This window comes from Brachyhypopomus gauderio, chromosome 8, assembly GCF_052324685.1.
Source record: "Brachyhypopomus gauderio isolate BG-103 chromosome 8, BGAUD_0.2, whole genome shotgun sequence".
Classification (NCBI taxonomy): Eukaryota; Metazoa; Chordata; class Actinopteri; order Gymnotiformes; family Hypopomidae; genus Brachyhypopomus; species Brachyhypopomus gauderio.
In genome coordinates, this window is record NC_135218.1 from 18,613,318 (window position 1) to 18,633,417 (window position 20,100).

Sequence of the window (20,100 nt, forward strand, 5' to 3'; positions counted from 1 at the left end):
CTTTGTGCCTCTGAGTGTTTTTACAGCTGTTTGTGTGTCTGTTGTTTTTTTTGTTCTGTTTTTCAAGCAGTGCATTTTGTACAGTATGGTATGTTGTGTGTGTCCCTAAATGGACAACACCACACTGGTCGTGAATTAGTGGGTTTTTTGGCTGAAAGCAGGTGTGACTTTCTGCCACTGTCCAAAAGCAGCAGAGAACCAGCGAGTGAATTTGGGAAGTATGGTTGGTGTCTGATACTTTAGTCTGGCCTTTTACAGCGAGCTAAAACCACATTCACCATGCACCATTACAATATGATGAATGAATGAATGTTCAACTTATGTAGCGCCTTTCAAGATACTCAAGGTCACTTTACAGTTTTAACACGTACAAGTCTTACATGACCAACACACACCAGTGAGAAGTGGCAGCCAATCACACACAGCGTCCCCTCTACTGGGACCACACCCCCTGGGGGACTGAATGGGGTGCAGGAAGGGGAGAGAGGACAGACTCTAGTCTAGTCTAGACTCACCACTGGGCACACAAGCACACACACTCAGACAACTGAACTGAACTGAATAAACTTTATTGATCACATGAGTGGGATATTCAGTTCCCCTGGGGCCACAGTGTAAAGCAACGAGATCCCTGAGTGGCCGCTGCATCAAGAGAGCGCCACCATTTACAGATTGGGGGGAAAAACATAGAGAGATAAACATTAGGAGCAGACAAGAAATATGATCACAGATTATTCTCACAACAGGACAAAAGTCTGTGAGCACGCAAAACATCCCCATAGCACATACAAGTACAAGCATTGATAACACAGACCCCAGTGCTGAGAGGCAAACGTGCTAACCACCAAGCTACTATGTTGCCCAATATGCAGAACACTGGGAATGGGTTCAAACAACCTGCGAAACTAACACAGCTTGTAAAATTCATGTCAGCAAAATCCTCTCCGTCACTCAAAACATGCCACAGAACTATATAACTCACTCAAACAGTAACAGAGCAGTTCAGTAAATCCACACATGCATTCATGACCCCTTCACAGGCACAATACTTAACTCCACATCTCAGAGATGCAGATCAGAACCTGTGGTCAGTTCTGAAGGGCTAAATGTCAGTGAAGAGAAAGGTCAGTACTGCACTCGTGTTACTGAACTTTGGTGTCTGTTCTCCTGAATGCAGTGTGATATCTGTCATGGAGAACTGAGCCGAATCGGATGTACTCTGCGCATTTTTTCTTTTTTCGTTCTAATCACGCAGTGATTTCATTAAGTTTCACTAATACTCATTGCTTCATTCATTCATTGCTTCATCTGCTCCCCACCCATAGCTAAAGCTTCAGATTGATTGCTATAAAACTTCCCATTCGTTACTGCGTTTTTGGTTATCAGAAATTAACAAAAAACAAAACACAGCCCTCAAATTGAAACCCAGACAAATGCCATTAAAGCGAGATCAGATGGGTGTGCTCTACGGAGGTGTACCTTCTACAGGTCCCGCAACCAGCAGTGGGAATATTTTGATGTCCACATCATTGCGTGTGTTCGTTCTGTACACTTAGTGTACTATTGTTTAGCCACAGTGAAAGAGCCATTTGTTTGTGTCATTGTGTAAAAAGGAAAATTGCCTACATGATTGTTATGATTATTATGATTATAATAAGAAGTGGTAGTTTACCTTTGTGCTGCTTGGCTGAAATGAAAGCACTAAAATAATCATTTAAATGACAATTCGTCTTGACTAGGTGCACACCAACTTCTGTAGGCTGTGGTTTGGCACATTTCAAAAAGTACAAATGTAAACCCAAAGATCCCATGTGTGTGTGTATGTGTGTGTGTGTAACTGTAACACTGTAACTTTGAGTGCAAAATTAATATTAAATTAAGAGCAAAATTAAGATAAAAACTGTACATTCAGAAGAAAATATCAACTTAAATGTGCAATCAAAAAGAAAATGTGAGTGAGTGGCAGCGCAAACGTGAATCATGTCCTTAGCAACAGATCTCTGGGTGACAGTACGTTCAGTGAACGAATCAGAGAATGAACGAGAACCTTCAGTTCATGAAAGAATCAGAGTGAACGAGAGCCCTCAGTTTATGAACGAATCAGAGTGAACGAGAGCCCTCAGTTCATGAACGAATCAGAGAGTGAACGAGAGCCCTCAGTACAGTGAACGAATCAGAGAATGAACGAGAGCCCTCAGTTCATGAACGAATCAGAGAGTGAACGAGAGCCCTCAGTACAGTGAACGAATCAGAGAGTGAACGAGAGCCCTCAGTTCATGAACGAATCAGAGAGTGAACGAGAGCCCTCAGTTCATGAACGAATCAGAGAGTGAACGAGAGCCCTCAGTACAGTGAACGAATTAGAGAGTGAACGAGAGCCCTCAGTTCATGAACGAATCAGAGAGTGAACGAGAGCCCTCAGTTCATGAACGAATCAGAGAGTGAACGAGAGCCCTCAGTACAGTGAACGAATCAGAGAGTGAACGAGAGCCCTCAGTTCATGAACGAATCAGAGAGTGAACGAGAGCCCTCAGTACAGTGAACGAATCAGAGAGTGAACGAGAGCCCTCAGTACAGTGAACGAATTAGAGAGTGAACGAGAGCCCTCAGTTCATGAACGAATCAGAGAGTGAACGAGAGCCCTCAGTACAGTGAACGAATCAGAGAGTGAACGAGAGCCCTCAGTACAGTGAACGAATCAGAGAGTGAACAAGAGCCCTCAGTTCATGAACAAATCAGAGAGTGAACGAGAGCCCTCAGTACAGTGAACGAATCAGAGAGTGAACGAGAGCCCTCAGTACAGTGAACGAATTAGAGAGTGAACGAGAGCCCTCAGTTCATGAACGAATCAGAGAGTGAACGAGAGCCCTCAGTTCATGAACGAATCAGAGAGTGAACGAGAGCCCTCAGTTCATGAACGAATCAGAGAGTGAACGAGAGCCTTCAGTTTATGAACGAATCAGAGTGAACGAGAGCCCTCAGTTCATGAACGAATCAGAGAGTGAACGAGAGCCCTCAGTTTATGAACGAATCAGAGTGAACGAGAGCCCTCAGTTCATGAACGAATCAGAGAGTGAACGAGAGCCCTCAGTACAGTGAACGAATCAGAGAGTGAACGAGAGCCCTCAGTACAGTGAACGAATCAGAGAGTGAACGAGAGCCCTCAGTACAGTGAACGAATCAGAGAGTGAACGAGAGCCCTCAGTACAGTGAACGAATCAGAGAGTGAACGAGAGCCCTCAGTACAGTGAACGAATTAGAGAGTGAACGAGAGCCCTCAGTTCATGAACGAATCAGAGAGTGAACGGGAGCCCTCAGTTCATGAACGAATCAGAGAGTGAACGAGAGCCCTCAGTTCATGAACGAATCAGAGAGTGAACGAGAGCCCTCAGTTCATGAACGAATCAGAGAGTGAACGAGAGCCCTCAGTTCATGAACGAATCAGAGAGTGAACGAGAGCCCTCAGTACAGTGAACAAATCAGAGAGTGAACAAGAGCCCTCAGTACAGTGAACGAATCAGAGAATGAACGAGAGCCCTCAGTTCATGAACGAATCAGAGAGTGAACGGGAGCCCTCAGTACAGTGAACGAATCAGAGAGTGAACGAGAGCCCTCAGTTCAGTGCAGGGCTGATCCTTCCATTAGGCAATATAGGCAAATGCTAGGGGCGCCGTCTGTCCAGGGGGGTGCTCGCGTGCATTCGTTGTTTTTTTTACAAATTAATAATTAATAAATGTGAAAATAAGCAAAGTCTACATAATCATAATCTAATTGTTTAATAATATTAGTCAAATGAATAATTATTATAATAACAACACACGACACCTATCACCCAACCCCACCCAACCACCCACCCCCCCTCTGCGCACCTCGTTACTGTTTCTCTGTGGGGTAAAAAAAACAACATCATAAAGTGAGAAACATCTCCCCGTGTTAAAAAGACAGAAGTCCTCTGGTTCCCAGGGTAGAAAAAGGAGAAAAGAGGAGAAAGAAATTCTGAAAAAAACCAGAGGTAATATAATGGTAATATATGGTGAATTAACACTATACTGTATGTTGTACAGTAAAAGTTCTCTTTAGAAAGGTAGTTACTAGCTAGCAAGTGATAGCGCCAGTACTGCCTTCCCTAAACTCATTAAAGAAATTTGAGAAGACTTCATAACCAACCCCCCCCCCCCCCCCCCCCCCCCCCCGGTCATTTTCACTAAATAAGCAGGTCGTTGATTAGAGACTCTCTACAATAAGCAGAAACTTCAGATGTCACTAGTGTAATCGCCTTCTATTGTCTCTATTGTATTTTTTGTATTTGGCAAAAGCTCCAATTAAAGTGGTAACTGAGTTGGGACTTTTATGGCACCTGCTGAATTGTAATTGTACCTGCTGAATTGAACTGTAATTGTTTTTCTTTGAAACCAGCTGGCTTGACTCACAACTAACTCATCGTTATTGTGGCTTTTCCCTGTATGATCTTAGTGAATGCCACAACTCCATAACCAATCAGTGAGCTCCAACTGCTGACCCCGCCCACATATATTTTTAACGAATGCGCAAAATGTCTTAATTGCCCCATTTTTCAAAGTACATATTTGGCACGTTGCGTCACGTCACTTGGTTAATATACTGCCACAATTTTACAATAGTCATCATATTGCCCAATCCCAGTAAGTGCTATTATTAGCTTACCTCAGCAAGTTTGTAAAATAAATATATATTAAAACACACATATGCTCCTCTGTTCATTTCAGATGCACTTTTGAAATAATAACAATGTTGCAGTAGTTCAGTGAACTAATCAGAGAGTGAACGAGATTCATCAGTTCAGTGAACGAATCAGAGAGTGAACGAGAGTCATCAGTTCAGTGAACGAATCAGAGAGTGAACGAGAGTCATCAGTTCATGAACGAATCAGAGTGAACGAGAGCCCTCAGTTCAGTGAACGAATCACTGAGCATGCGCAGTTCCCTCGCAATGAGAGTCTCCGCCTCCAGATTCGCGGGTGATTCGGTGATTCACAGACCACACTGCAGTTCCCCTGCCGGCCTGCACGGTCGCTGCTGAGCTCAATTACTGAACTAAGAAAGGAACGAATCAGCTGAGGAAGCGATTCGATTCAGTTTGTTCACTCAAATGAATCGTTCACTCAAATGATTCGTTCACTCGAACAAATCGTTGGTGAACCACACACCACTACTTCACCGTTATAGAGCAGCGGGCGTGAAGGGTCAAATGAAGCTCTCCGCCTCCAGAAATCATGGGCGCAAAAGAACAAGATAACAGTATGTTTGATGCGGTTTTTTCCCCCACCGCAGTGGATTTATGTTTTTAAATATTAAATAATTTTCTTTTGGGAAGAGAAGCATAAACAGCATTGTCTCTCCTCGCAGTGTAACCGGGAAGCTTAGCGCGGACTGTGAGCTAGCTGGCTAACTGAGCTCTCGCTTCTTCCGTTGACCGCTAGTGAGCAGATATGACTCGACCCGGTGGGATCATCTTGAACGTATTGTTGGTATAAGTAAAAATAAATTAAACCAAAAAAAGTCCAGATGTTTCAGTAGTGAAGAGCCCGTCCGTCCGCTAGCTGGCGAGCTGTGGCACTAGCCACTTGACTCGCAGGACGTTTGCAGGTTGGAAAATACGATTCAAGCGCTCAGTTGACCTCAATATTATCTTAACACCTGGATTTAAAGTTGTGGCGAAGAGCGGTTCCCCTTCTGGCCGTGTTTATAGCGTGCTGGCTGGGTAGCCGTCACTAGATAACGTCGCACTGAGAGTGTAGGCGGCTCCGTATCTCATAGCTTTACATCCGACGCTAGCTCGAGATAGCTGAGATAACTACCACTGTGACTGGCATAAACTCAACGTTAGACGTCGCGTTTAACTGATTAATTTGTAGTACTTGTCAAGAAAATAAGAAAAAACACATTTACACATACTAGAGTGTAGTATTTGGATGAAGAAACACCGTTTATAATGTAATTGAACCCCACCGAGTGTGAGGCGTTTGTGACCGTTAGGATCTCGGATGGCGGTTTGGTGATCACAGTCGCGCGCGCCTGCACTCTGTCCTCGCGCAGGCGGCGGTGTGGCGATGGCCCGCGAGACATGAGAGCCATGAAGCCCGCGCGCAACCTGATGCTGGTGCTGTGTCCCACCTTGGTGCTGGGCTTCCTCTACTACTCCACGGGCAGGCTGCACCTGCGGACGTGGGGACAGAAATCACGTTAGTACACGCACCCGTCTGTCTTTTCATGTGTGCTATTTTTTATTTGCTAAACTTTGACAATGTTTTAGCTCTTCTTAGCTAGAATTGCAGAGATTTCCTAGATCTTTTCAGGCCGTAGATCTAAACTTGGGTCCACCGGAGTGGTTCGGGTACTGGTGCTGTTCTTCAGTTGACCACAAGAGGGAGCGAAGCCACTGTGGGTGAAGCGTCCTACTACAGGATGTACCAAAGGATCTAATTCCAGTTATTAACAAAAGCATGATGAGAATATCCTTTGCTTTCAGACCTGTTTAATGTTAGTTTTATCTGTCTACATCTATAATAAGTAATATCTGTCTATATCTGTCTGCATGCTACAAGTTAAAAAAAGATTGTTTGGAGTTTATTTTAAGCCCTGTCTTGGTTTCTTTTGACTATTTTAGTCTTGTTTTGGGTGAATTTATTCAAACATGACATCTCAGCTGTTGAGAGGTTGGGACTAGTGAATCCACAGTGATCCTCTGCTGGGATGTGAGGACGAGCTGAACCAGGAGTGCAGGCAATGGTCAGCTGTGTAGAGTCACTTTAATATGTTTACATGTTGTTTTGAGATGGAGTTTACAGCCAGTGTAACAGTTTCCTCTTAGAGTGTTTCCATGCCTGTGGCGTGCTCACTGGGGACTTGGATGACTGCTGCACTGGTCAAAGATGAATTTGCTTTTGGTAGTTCTTCAGTCTCTAGATGATGCTTTCTCGGTGTTTTGTGTTGAGGCGCTGAAAGAGTTTGGTCCTCAGATTGCTGCTCCGGGTCAGGCTTGGGTTTGGACAGCCCCGGATCAGGCAAGAAATCTACTGGGAGTCATGTTAGTTGAGTTAACGTGAGCAATTGCAGATGGTAAGGCCACTGCTGTAGTGTAGTTTATACACAGCGACATGTCAGTCACATGGGCCTCTAAGTCTCTTTACCAGTAATGCATTCAGACTAATAGTTTGTTTGTTTAATTAATTTGTTTTTATGGGCGTGTGGTGGTGGAGTGTGTTTCAGGAGAACATTGCAGAGGTTGACCATTTCTCTAAAACTTCATCTTCATGTCACACAGAGGACTAAACCATTTCTCTATAAAACGGCATCCTCGTCACACACAGAGGACTAAACCATTGTTTAATTTGTCGTGTTTTAGATCTTTTGCTGCACATAAGTGGTTTAGAGCAGAAATATTCTCCTGCTCCACTGAAAACCAAATGCTTCTTGAATATCCGTATTGTAAAGCTGGAAATGATTCCTGTAACTGAAGCTCATCGATCAGCATTTGCCAGTAATTAGTGCAGCGATGTTTGCTGGCATGGTGTGGAGGTGTTCATAAAGAGTTGAGCTCTTGGAGCCTCTGGGTATTCCCACTGCTGCCAACTTCTCCTTGATATGAAAATGGAGCACAAAACGCTCCCAGATTCTTGTATGTTAACCTTTTTGCTAATCTTGGAATCGTTTAGGAGATGGAAGAGAAATAAACCCTGGACCTTTTCTCCCCTCCTTTCTTTCTTCTTCACGTGAGTTGCTGTAGACCGAGCCCCTCCCCTCCCACACCTCCGCTGTGTCTGTAGACCGAGCCCCTCCCCTCCCACACCTCCGCTGTGTCTGTAGACCGAGCCCCTCCCCTCCCACACCTCCGCTGTGTCTGTAGACCGAGCCCCTCCCCTCCCACACCTCCGCTGTGTCTGTAGACCGAGCCCCTCCCCTCCCACACCTCCGCTGTGTCTGTAGACCGAGCCCCTCCCCTCCCACACCTCCGCTGTGTCTGTAGACCGAGCCCCTCCCCTCCCACACCTCCGCTGTGTCTGTAGACCGAGCCCCTCCCCTCCCACACCTCCGCTGTGTCTGTAGACCGAGCCCCTCCCCTCCCACACCTCTGCTGTGTTTGTAGACCAAGCCCCTCCCCTCCAACACCTACATTGTGTCTGTAGACTAAGCCCCTCCTCTCCCACACCTCTTCTGTGTCTGTAGACTAAGCCCCTCCCACACCTGTGCTGCATGTGGTCCCAGTTCCATAAAGCCGTCTGCGTGTCACCATGGACACATCCGACTGGTTTCCTCTCGTCCCATCCGACGGGCCACCGTAGAAGACAGCGCCCAACCCCTGAGCCCCAGGACGGCCCGAGACGCAGAGCCCCGCTCTGGTTCCGTTTAGCCTCCCGCTCAGCCCCGGGCCTCTTGGCCCGACAGTTTGCAACCCTGGATTGTTTCATTAAGAGATTAGCTGGAGTCCAGCTGCTTGTGGAAGTTTCTGGCGGGTGTAATCACCGTGAGGTCTGACTGCTTCACATGTCCTGCAGGTCACCAAGAGTTGAGTTCTTTTACAATAGATTTCATGACGTGTGTTGTGAAAGCATAATTGTTCAAGACGGGAGGTCTGTCCTGTTTGTGTGTGTGTGTGGAGCACTGAAACCCTGTGAGGGTCAGTGGGCGTGGCTCCAGTGATGTCACGGCAGGTGAGGGCTGAGCTCTTGATTCAGGTGGTTCCCGCTATGCAAAACAAATACCATGTTTGCCACTCGTACAACATGGGCAGTTGTGTTGAGACCAATCATTATATTTTGCAAGTGTAAATACTCGTGTGCTCCAGATTATAATTTCTGAGTATTCCAGAATATAAACCGATTTGCAGTAAACAGGCACAGGTCATATGTTCAGAGACTATAAAGGCATTGCACTGAAGGCCCACATCTCCAACAGTCCTGAATGTTTTCAGGTGGTGGCTGTGGGCGGAGCCTAGCAGCACATCACTCCCCCATGCGACACCCCTACCCTGACCTGGCATTCACTGACACCGTCCAGGTTTGAGCTTAATTCACACTCTTGTGTTTCAGAGGTGGACGTGGATAGCTCTCTCTACGTGGGACGTATTGTAGCTTCAGGTAGAGGTCCCCTGTACACCTCAAGACCTTCAGGACACATTTTCATGTCAATGTTGGGAGGTTAACGTGACTAACCTCACAGGAATATGATGCTTTGGTTGTTGTAACCTGGTTTGACTGCTGAAACTCAGCCTGTGTTGGTGTCCACTCCAGTGTCCAGCCCTCTGTTCACACACCGTCACAGCAACTCTTACCGTTCATCTTCATTTGTTGAATGGTTTGTGATTGTCAAAAGGACCGCCTCCGTACCTCTTATAAGAGCAGTGATTGGTCTGTTTGGAGAGACGGACACCAACACTGTTCCAATGGGAGGCTGAAACTAAAGCAGAGAGGAATGTTTCCAGGCTTTTCAAACCAGGCTAGCAACCATCACATCAGGATCTCAAAAGATGGACAGCATGAGGGACGATGTCCTTCAGAAGTGTGTGTTTCACCTAGCGCTAACTTGGTCTGAGCCACCGTGTGCACTGATAACGGTCATTAACGGTGAACCATCATCGTTAACTCCCCAACATTCAAACGCTTCTTCTCCCCGCTCCGCCCTCAAGCCCCGCCTCCAAGCTCCGCCCCTCTGCTCTACGCTGCCAAAGACTCTTCAAGTGCTTCTGTCCCCGTCAGCCGCTTGGGTTTGCTTGTCCCACCTGTAGCTCCCACAGTAGACCACCAAGGTCAAGGGGTCAATACCCAGGGACACACACCTGTGTGTATGTGGAGGTCACACTGAGTCACACACAGTGAGTTTCCTCTTTTAGGACTGCTACTGTAAGCCCACGTCATCTCAGCACAGCTTCTCAGGTGTGTAGAGGTGTTTCTGTACCGTGGATGAGATGTGCCAGTCATGTAGAGTGCTGGTGTACCACAGCTGCGGTAGGAGTGCTGGGTGATTGGTCAGTCCCGTACAGAGTGTTGCTGATTGGCCAAGTTGCTGGCAGAAGCACAGTGATCTTTGTACGATTCGCCGCACAGGTAGTAATGCTTTAGCCCAAAGACCCTCCCATTTCATAGATGTGATATTTAGCACAAAGCTCCTCCCATTTCACAGGTAATGATGCTTTAGCTCAAAGCTCCTCCCACTGCACATGGGTAGTGCTTTAGCCCAAAGCTCCTCCCAATGCACAGGGGGGCAGTGCTTTAGCACAAAGCTCCTCCCACTCCACAGGGGGGGCATTAGCACAAAGCCACTAACACAAACTCGGCCGCTGCACGTCTGGGCCATGACACTAACCCTTGGTGCTGTCTGCAGGGGTCCGGCCCTGGGCAGGGAGCTGGAAACACCAGCGCTGCCTTCAGTCTGTCTTGTCTCTCTGGGTCTCTCTCATACTCACACTCTCTCCGCTCAAATCATCATTTGGGATCTACTTAAGATGGAAGAGCTGAAATGCTTGAATGTGAATGAATATTTGTTTGACTTTTCTTCATGATCTAACTGGTGTTTCTCCAACACATTTTCTCACTTTCTCCTCTGTCCTCACAGGAAGGATTGGCTCCCTGATTTAGTGTTTGACTGTCTTCATTTTTCTTCCTGTAATGTTTCTTTTGGGAAGTTTGGATCAAATGCAAAAATCTCTTTGTTGTATAAATTGATCTCTTGTTTGGGGGGGGGGGCTCTTTGTCATTTTCGATGTGTGTCTTCTTTTAATTATGGATTTCCATGGAACACACTATGCTTTGATTCTGGCTGTGACCCCTCACCCCTGACCCCGCTGGTGAAGGCTGAGGCTCTGGGTGTGGGCAGTGTGTCCCGCACAGCTGTCCTGCAGCCACCACTGGCTGTGGTGACAGTGACGTGTGAAGAGCTGCCCACCAGCCCCCTCACCCAGCTCACAACCCTCACCCAGCTCACAACCCTCACCCAGCTCACAACCCTCACCCAGCTCACAACCCTCACCCAGCTCACAACCCTCACCCAGCTCACAACCCTCACCCAGCTCACAACCCTCACCCAGCTCACAACCCTCACCCTCCCACCCAGCTCACCCCCCCACCCAGCTCACCCCCCCACCCAGCTCACCCCCACACCCTCACCCAGCTCACCCCCACACCCTCACTCAGCTCACCCCCACACCCTCACTCAGCTCACCCCCACACCCTCACCCAGCTCACCCCCCTTACCCTCCCACCCAGCTCACCCCCTCACCCTCCCACCCAGCTCACCCCCCTCACCCTCCCACCCAGCTCACCCCCCACACCCCCTCATCCAGCTCACCCCCACACCCTCACTCAGCTCACCCCCACACCCTCACCCAGCTCACCACCCACACCCTCACCCAGCTCACCCCCCTCACCCTCCCACCCAGCTCACCCCCTCACCCTCCCACCCAGCTCACCCCCTCACCCTCCCACCCAGCTCACCCCCCACACCCCCTCACCCAGCTCACCCCCCACACCCCCTCACCCAGCTCACCCCCCACACCCTCACCCAGGTTTGTCTATCTTGCATTCTCTGTTCTCAGGTGTCTGTTCTGATGATTGATCAGTTGTATGTTTTTTCTTTAGTGTATGACAAGCAGGGGTTTCTCATCAAACTCGATGGAAAACTGTAAGTAACTGTGTCTCTCTTTCTCTTTGTGGTGTGTGTGTTTGTGTTTCTGTGTGTGCGCGTGTGTGTGCGCGTGTGTGTGGTTGTTCTCAGTCCCATGGCCTTCCCCAGCCCACACTCCTGAAGAGCCTCAGCTCTGGGGGGATGTGTGGGGCCGATCAGAGAGACATGCTGCTTCGTACACTGTGTGCTCTCCATCTGTGTGTTCTGTGGGACACCCCCCCCCCTTCTGATGCATATCTCAATCTATATCTCCTCGTCTTGTTTATTTGAACAGTACTGCAGTATGTGGATTATAAATAGAGCCGTCCCGGGGGGTCTGATAAACTGCTGGCCTCCAGCTCTTCCTTCACCACTCCGTCATCCGGGCCCCATGGGAGGTGTGTAAGGGCCCAAGGAACTACACCCCCTCCTTCCCTGGGGCCCACCTGCAAAAACGCCGCCATCACCACTCCCACCACCACCATCACCACTCCCACCACCACCATCACCACTCCCACCACCACCATCACCACTCCCACCATCACCACTCCCACCACCACCATCACCACTCCCACCACCACCACCACCACCATCACCACTCCCACCACCACCACCACCACCATCACCACTCCCACCACCACCATCACCACTCCCACCACCACCATCACCACTCCCACCACCACCATCACCACCATCACCACTCCCACCATCACCACTCCCATCACCATCACCACTCCCATCACCATCACCACTCCCACTACCATCACCATCACCACTCCCACCACCATCACCACTCCCACCACCATCACCACTCCCATCACCATCACCACTCCCACCACTCCCATCACCATCACCACTCCCACCACCACCACCATCACCACTCCCACCACCATCACCACTCCCACCACCACTCCCACCACCATCACCACTCCCATCACCATCACCACTCCCATCACCATCACCACTCCCACTACCACCACCATCACCACTCCCACCACCATCACCACTCCCACCACCATCACCACTCCCATCACCATCACCACTCCCACTCCCACCACCATCACCACTCCCACCACCATCACCACTCCCACCACCACCACCATCACCACTCCCATCACCATCACCACTCCCACCACTCCCATCACCATCACCACTCCCATCACCATCACCACTCCCACCACCACCACCATCACCACTCCCACTCCCACCACCATCACCACTCCCACCACCATCACCACTCCCACCACCATCACCACTCCCACTCCCACCACCACCACCATCACCACTCCCACCACCATCACCATCACCACTCCCACCACCATCACCATCACCACTACCACCACCACCACCATCACCACTCCCACCACCACCACCACCATCACCACTCCCATCACCACTCCCACCACCATCACCACTCCCACCACCATCACCACTCCCACTCCCACCACCACCACCATCACCACTCCCACATCCTCTGCCGCTGTGTATTAATGGAGGCCTGTCAGAGGCTTTCATTTGCCTGTCAGCAAATCAGTGGGTTTTGTAAGACGGCTAAAGCACAATAAACAGAACGTCTCACAGACGCTGTAAACTTTGGCGGCGCTGTAATGCTAGAGAGGCCGTGCAGCAGGAACACATCACGGTTGGGCCTGTGTGAGTCGGGACCGTCTTCAGCCCAACAGGATCCTGGAACGCTAGTATGTGGATTATAAATGGAGCCGTGGGTGGGTTGGGGGGGGGGGGGGGGGGGGGGGGGGGGGGTTGTTTGCCTCTCCAGGAATCGCGACCTCCAGCACTCTCAGCTCTTAGTCCAGCTGCAATATGTGTTCCCCTTACTAGACTGCAGGCCTGATAGTTTTCAGGCGCCACGCCGCCATACCGATGTCTGTGAGGAGAAAAAAAAGGGTTCGCCTAGTGCAGTGGTTCCCAAAGTGGGGGGCGCGCCCCCTAGGTGAGGCGCGGAGCTATTGCAGGGGGGGCGCGGAGCTTGAGAGTAAAACGTGCACATGTGTCAATATTAGGGATGCACCGATTCCGATAATAATATCTGAAAAAATTCTAGATCGGGTATCGGGGACAATGTGACCGATCCATAAAAACAGATCTATTCAGTCAAATTCTATGCTTGTATTGCTTGCTTTTCGGAGTTAGTTCAACCTTAATACTCGCGCTGGTGGTATTCCACTTAGTCCGTTTATTTGCTGGTTGACCAAAATAAACCTAGGCTCCAGCAATACTTCACTGTTCACACATGAACTGGTGAGTTGTCCAAAGCTCATTTAATGCGTTACTTACAGAAATAAATTAAAGAGCAGTGGTCTGACTCGGTCTACGGCAGAAAGCTAAAAAAACAATATTCCATACGCGCGCTCAACTCGCTCCCTTAAAGGGACAGTACACATATTTCTGACCGTTACATGCTTTGTGCCCTGCATGATGTCTGCGCTTGCAAACTAGCCGCATATGTATTGCTGTTTCTCTTATTTCATCTCCTTATTTATTTAAAATTATATTTAGAATTCTTGAACCATTTAAAAGGTTTCTTGCAGTTTATTTTTTTCATGTTTGACCAAAGTTGTGAACCTATTGTTTTTGTAAGTTTTCAACACATCCCCAGTCAATATGGGAGGGGGGGGGTATAGGGGGGGCGCAAAAATATTCTCATCTACTAAAGGGGGGCACGGCAGAAAAAGTTTGGGAACCACTGGCCTAGTGCATGGGTTAAAATTCTCCATCACCATGATGGACTTCCGTCATTTGGATTTTTTGGGGGGGAATCCATCAAATCATAATAATAAACCACATGCACGCGCGTGCTATCTGTGCTATCTGTTTGGATCATCGGCGCTGGATGGATCACTTGATTGACTTGCGGGTCATCCCGCCTTCAGATTTTCGGACATTACGTAGAGAAGTTACCTCCCTCCTGCCTTAAGTCCAGTTTGTTTTGGTCAGTTTGTTTTAAACTTGTTTGGTCGTGCCGAAGACATTAATGCTCCAATTTTTCGTGCTTCGACACATCTCCCATTTACTGTATAAAGCCTTGTTTGGACCCAAGTGGTTCTGGGTCGTAAACGGAACTTGGTATTTGGTGTGCGCGGCAGAAGAATACACGGTTACGCGGCTCGGGATCGAGGAGGACGGCGTCAGGATAGGCCTTTAGCCTTAGTTAAACGCAGCTATGGATAAAGGTATTTGCCAAAAGGCTAGCTTTAGGATAGGATAACTGCGTACACTACGTTATTTACGTAAAGTATGTACGTATGTTCCGATTTACACCGAAAATCGATTTACAACAGATCGACGTCGTAACCCGGGGACCGCCTGTATTTCAGACATCGGAAGAGCTTCAGAGGTAGATACAAGAGAAATTCAGTATTTTATCTTCATTCTGATGAAGTTTAATTTTTATAAGAAAGTGTTTGTTACAGGTGGTCAGACGATCTGGTTCATCATGGCCGCCTGTAACTTGCGTCGTAAGGCGTAATACATGAACAAAAGCACAATATTCACGTCCTAATAAATCAAAATATTTATTAAATATATCATTAATTTTATATAAAATATGGTATGCTTCCACACACCCCCACAGAAAAAGTTCAGGCTCAGGAATTTTTCCTACTATCACCCCTGAGACTGTCAGGAGTGAGGTCACCTTTGACATGTTTTAGAGTTACGGGAGATTAAAACAGAACATTGCGCAAGCCATTTCCTCTGCAGCAGGAAGGAACAGTCTTGATATCTTTATCCACACTCTTATACGACCATGGTGTAGTTGTCTTTAACGCAGCGTACAGCAGGAAGGAACAGTCTTGATATCTTTATCCACACTCTTATACGACCATGGTGTAGTTGTCTTTAACGCAGCGTACAGCAGGAAGGAAGGACTTCATCTCCCCTGACAACATCACTGTGCACCAAGTTCCCCAAACTCTGTTTGAACACGTGTGTGTCTTCATCTGTCCCATCTATACCTGTGTGGGATTCTTCACTGATTGGCAGGTCCCTAGAACTGCAGTGTGTGAGAGTCTGTGTGTGTGTGTGTGTGTGTGTGTGTGTGTGTGTGTGTGTGTCCGTCCTGCTCTATGGCAGGCACCTAGACCTGCGGGGTGTGTGTGTGTGCCCTGTGTTGCAGGCCCCTACACCTGCAGTATAAGTCTGAGCGTGTGTGTGATGGTGTGTGTCCTGTGTTGCAGGCCCCTACACCTGCAGTATAAGTCTGAGCGTGTGTGTGATGGTGTGTGTCCTGTGTTGCAGGCTCCTACACCTGCAGTATAAGTCTGAGAGTGTGTGTGATGGTGTGTGTCCTGTGTTGCAGGCCCCTACACCTGCAGTATAAGTCTGAGCGTGTGTGTGATGGTGTGTGTCCTGTGTTGCAGGCCCCTACACCTGCAGTATAAGTCTGAGCGTGTGTGTGTCCTGTGTTGCAGGCCCCTACACCTGCAGTATAAGTCTGAGCGTGTGTGTGATGGTGTGTGTCCTGTGTTGCAGGCCCCTACACCTGCAGTATAAAGCCTGGTTTATACTTTCGCGAGCGACCGTAGCGCGCGACTCCGCCCACCTCGCGCGACCCTGCGCGAGCGGTGTAGGCGTTTATACTTTCGCGAACGTCGCGAGCGTCGCTGCAGTGTTCTCCGAAACGATAGGTGGCAATAGGTGGCAGTGGAGAATAAAAAACCTCTGCAAAACCGGGGAAAGAACATTTTTACCTGACCAGAGACCGTATATATACACCAGGCATCAAACATAAATATGGCTTTGCAATGTTGTCCGAAACGATATGTGGTAGTATAAAGAAACACCCCTCAAAAAAGGGGAATGAACATTTACCTGACGCATTTTGATGTTGCTTTGTGTTTCAGGTTTGAAAAGTGCTGGAATTTAGGCTAAAGTACATTAAAATTGAAATTACGTTAACAAATACGAGCCTCTTGTAATTCCAGGACGAAACATGAGAGAACGTGAAGACGTTAAGATTAAGCGTTTTGAAAATAAACAACCATTAAATAATGTGATAAAAAGCGAATTATTTCGAGTATATGTATTAATATTTAACTTAATTATGTTTATCGTGCTGGAAAATATTGAAATGGACCTTGAAAGTGACGTACAAGTGCTTTAATTCCACCTTGTGAAGGTGTATGAACCCTGCAAACGTGACTTTGTCGATCGCGCTGAAGCGCGGCGCGCGCGCGAAGTTACAAAATTCGAGAGGTGCACGACCTCGCGCCGCGACAGCGCGCGAGGCTCTCGCGCACGGGCGGAGCCACAGCGATTACGTCATTTTCGCCGCGCGGACCCTCGCGCCGCTCGCGGCGCGTCAAGTATAAACCAGGCTTAAGTCTGAGCGTGTGTGTGATGGTGTGTGTCCTGTGTTGCAGGCCCCTACACCTGCAGTATAAGTATGGGAACCTGAGCAGTGGCGAGTGTAAGCCTGGCTACACCGAGGCCAAGATGGCCTCCATCTTCCCAAAGCAAGTACAGCATGTTTCTGCTTCTCAGTCTAATCATCTGTCCCAGAATACTTGGGGCGTTGTTCTGCTTACTATATATAAAACCTTACACACACACACACTACTGTTGTGGAGTGTGACTCAGTGGTTGAAGTTTGACTGGAGTATTTTGATGGGGCTGCTGTTGACTGTGCCCTCTCTGCCCGGGGGCTCTGTTGTTGACCTCTCTGTCACATCATGTCACATCACACATTGCTTCACACATTTCTTCACACATACACACACACACACACACACACACACACACTGACTCATGCAATGCAAAACGCCCTGTGGTTTTAATGAAAGTGCAATGTTTTGAGGCATTTCTATGGGTCATGAAACGTTCTGTGTGTGAATAACACAGAACGTTCTTTCATATGACTTGCATTGTGTGTGTGTGTGTGTGTGTGTGTGTGTGTGTGTGTGTGTGTGTGTGTGTGTGTGTGTGTGTGTGCATGCTTGAACAATGCAAGTGTGATGTGGCATCTCTGAGCAACGGAGCTCCAAGTCCAAGTCAAATACATATTTGAAACAGATCTCCATCCTTGACTGCCAGCCAAGGCCATCCTGTAGTCCTGTAGGTCTCTGCGTGTCCTTATCGATTGTGAGAACAGCCATGAGGTGTGAGTGTGTGTGTGTGTGTGTGTGTGTGTGTGTGTCTCATGGTGGTGCTGGTGTGGTCACACGACCTTGCTGCTCCTCGTCCTCTGTGTGAGTGGACCCAGATGGCAGCACTAATAGACCATTACATCTTAAATGTTTGTTGAGACACTAAACCTACAAAATCTAGTTAGCCATATAATTCCCATCAGACACGCGTAGTTGAACTTGCCCTCCACTCTAACTGAGTTTGACTTCAGATGGGAGCCGCAGACCTGGAAAAACAAACAAGGCTTTAATAATAAACCCTTCAGGGCATAAAGAGTAGTAGCACTAATCAGCACGAGGATGCATCGCTGCATTCTGTGTACTACATACTTTATGTACTGCATGCTGTGTACTACATACTTTATGTACTGCATGCTGTGTACTACATACTTTATGTACTGCATGCTGTGTACTACATACTTTATGTACTGCATGCTGTGTACTACATACTTTATGTACTGCATGTTGTGTACTAAATATTTTATGTACTGCATGCTGTGTACTACATACTTTATGTACTGCATGCTGTGTACTACATACTTCATGTACTACCGTCACCTCCGCTGGTGCGGGGCTCCTCAGTTAGTCATCCTTTCTTTCATGGCCTTACTGTGCTTCTATTTATGGGCACCATCACCTTCATCATAATAATCAACATCATAATCATCACCTTCATCATAATCATCGTATTTTGATACAGGGTTTAATCTCTTAATCTCTCACCCTGGTGGTTAATCTCCTCTCCCCATAATCTCTCACCCTGGTGGTTAATCTCCTCTCCCCATAATCTCTCACCCTGGTGGTTAATCTCCTCTCCCCATAATCTCTCACCCTGGTGGTTAATCTCCTCTCCCCATAATCTCTCACCCTGGTGGTTAATCTCCTCTCCCCATAATCTCTCACCCTGGTGGTTAATCTCCTCTCCCCATAATCTCTCACCCTGGTGGTTAATCTCCTCTCCCCATATCTTTTCCTCCTGCAGGTACACAAAACCAGCTCCCATGTTTCTTGATCCAAATTTTAAACGGCTGTCCAAGATAAATGCTTACCCCCCTCCATTCGGGGTAAAAACCCAAGGTATGAGCCTGCAACACACACACACGCACACACACACACAGCAGCTGCGGAGCTAACCAGTCCTTCATGCCTCACACAGAAACAAACATCTGCATAATAGCGAGGTACATAAAGTCAAGCGCTGCCTGTCTGCGGTGTTGATTGGGGTGCGAACGCGCTGTAGCGCCCCTCGCTGGCGTGATGTCTGTGCGCCGTGGTTAGTGTAGGCTGAGAGTCTGGGGCTCTGTTAGTCCAGACAACCACACAGGCTAATCTGTGTATTCCAGCACAACAGGATCTGTGTAGTCTGATCTAGACTAGGAGCAAATAGGTGAATGTTATATTTAGGCCTATAGGCCTTGGAACGTTTCTGCACATTTTGTGGGATGTCCATAGATGTGTGGGATGTCTATAGGAATGTGTGTGTCCATTGATGTCTCTAGGTGTGTGTGTTTGAGTGTGTGTGTGTCTTTAGACATGTGTGTCTAGGTGATGGATGTCTATAGTTGTGAATTGTATTTCCTGTTCTGGGGTTTCTCAGTGTCACTCTGCTCTTTCAGAGAAGAGCTTCACCGGCCCTGCTGTCTGGCCCAGTGAAGAGATTCTTAATTCAAGTGTGTGTGTGTGTGTGTGTGTGTGTGTGTGTGTGTACTTGGTCAGTAATGGAACTGTGCATTCTGTGATGAGTTTTCCACAGTATTTATTTTTGGTGTAGGTACAGATGAGCAGATGTTTAGAACATTGAGTTCTCTGCATTTTCCACAGTGAGTCTTAATTAGGAGAGTCAGCGTGAGTCTTCATGGAAACAGCAGTGCTGTAGGACACAGTTTGGAGTTGCATCATTTCTGAGGTTTGTTCTCCCTCCCAGAGCTGCAGGGCCCTCTCGACGTGGCCGTTCACAGCCGATGGAGCCACACTGGTGTTTATTAGGAGTGATCATAACCACAGTTAGCACTGGAGAGGGTGCAGTTCTGAGAGCTTTACTGTTCAGCTGCTGAAGCTGTTGCTACCAAACCAGAGTACCCTGGGACCAGCTTTACAAGACCGTATCCTGATGTCGGGGTGAAACATTTTTAGCAATGTAGCCTGCTAGGGTCAGCCTGCTAGGGTCAGCCAGTTTGTGGTTATTCTCTGGAATGCAGACTTGGATCAGTGAAGTGTTACTTGAAGCAGTGAGTGTGTGTGTTATGATGGGCTGTGTTGTACAGCGAGTTTGTGTGTGTGAGAGTGTGTTATGATGGGCTGTGTTGTACAGCGTGTGTGTG

General features: G+C 48.0%; 1 protein-coding gene across 4 annotated transcripts in view; it reads left to right on the forward strand.

Moving 5' to 3' along the window:
* Nucleotides 1–5,160: 5,160 nt before the first annotated feature.
* The window catches only part of st3gal3a (ST3 beta-galactoside alpha-2,3-sialyltransferase 3a), a 27,445-nt gene continuing 12,505 nt past the window's right edge, over nt 5,161–20,100 (forward strand). Inside the window, exons 1-6 of one of the 4 annotated variants that reach the window (XM_077015146.1) lie at nt 5,161–5,276; nt 6,075–6,220; nt 9,068–9,115; nt 11,612–11,654; nt 17,018–17,110; nt 18,762–18,856. In XM_077015146.1, coding sequence (XP_076871261.1) covers nt 6,103–6,220; nt 9,068–9,115; nt 11,612–11,654; nt 17,018–17,110; nt 18,762–18,856 — 397 coding nt within the window. In that variant the 5' untranslated portion in view covers nt 5,161–5,276; nt 6,075–6,102. Of the gene's footprint in view, nt 6,221–9,067; nt 9,116–11,611; nt 11,655–17,017; nt 17,111–18,761; nt 18,857–20,100 lie in introns of all 4 variants that reach the window. The other 3 variants (XM_077015147.1, XM_077015145.1, XM_077015148.1) reach the window with 3 other exon arrangements.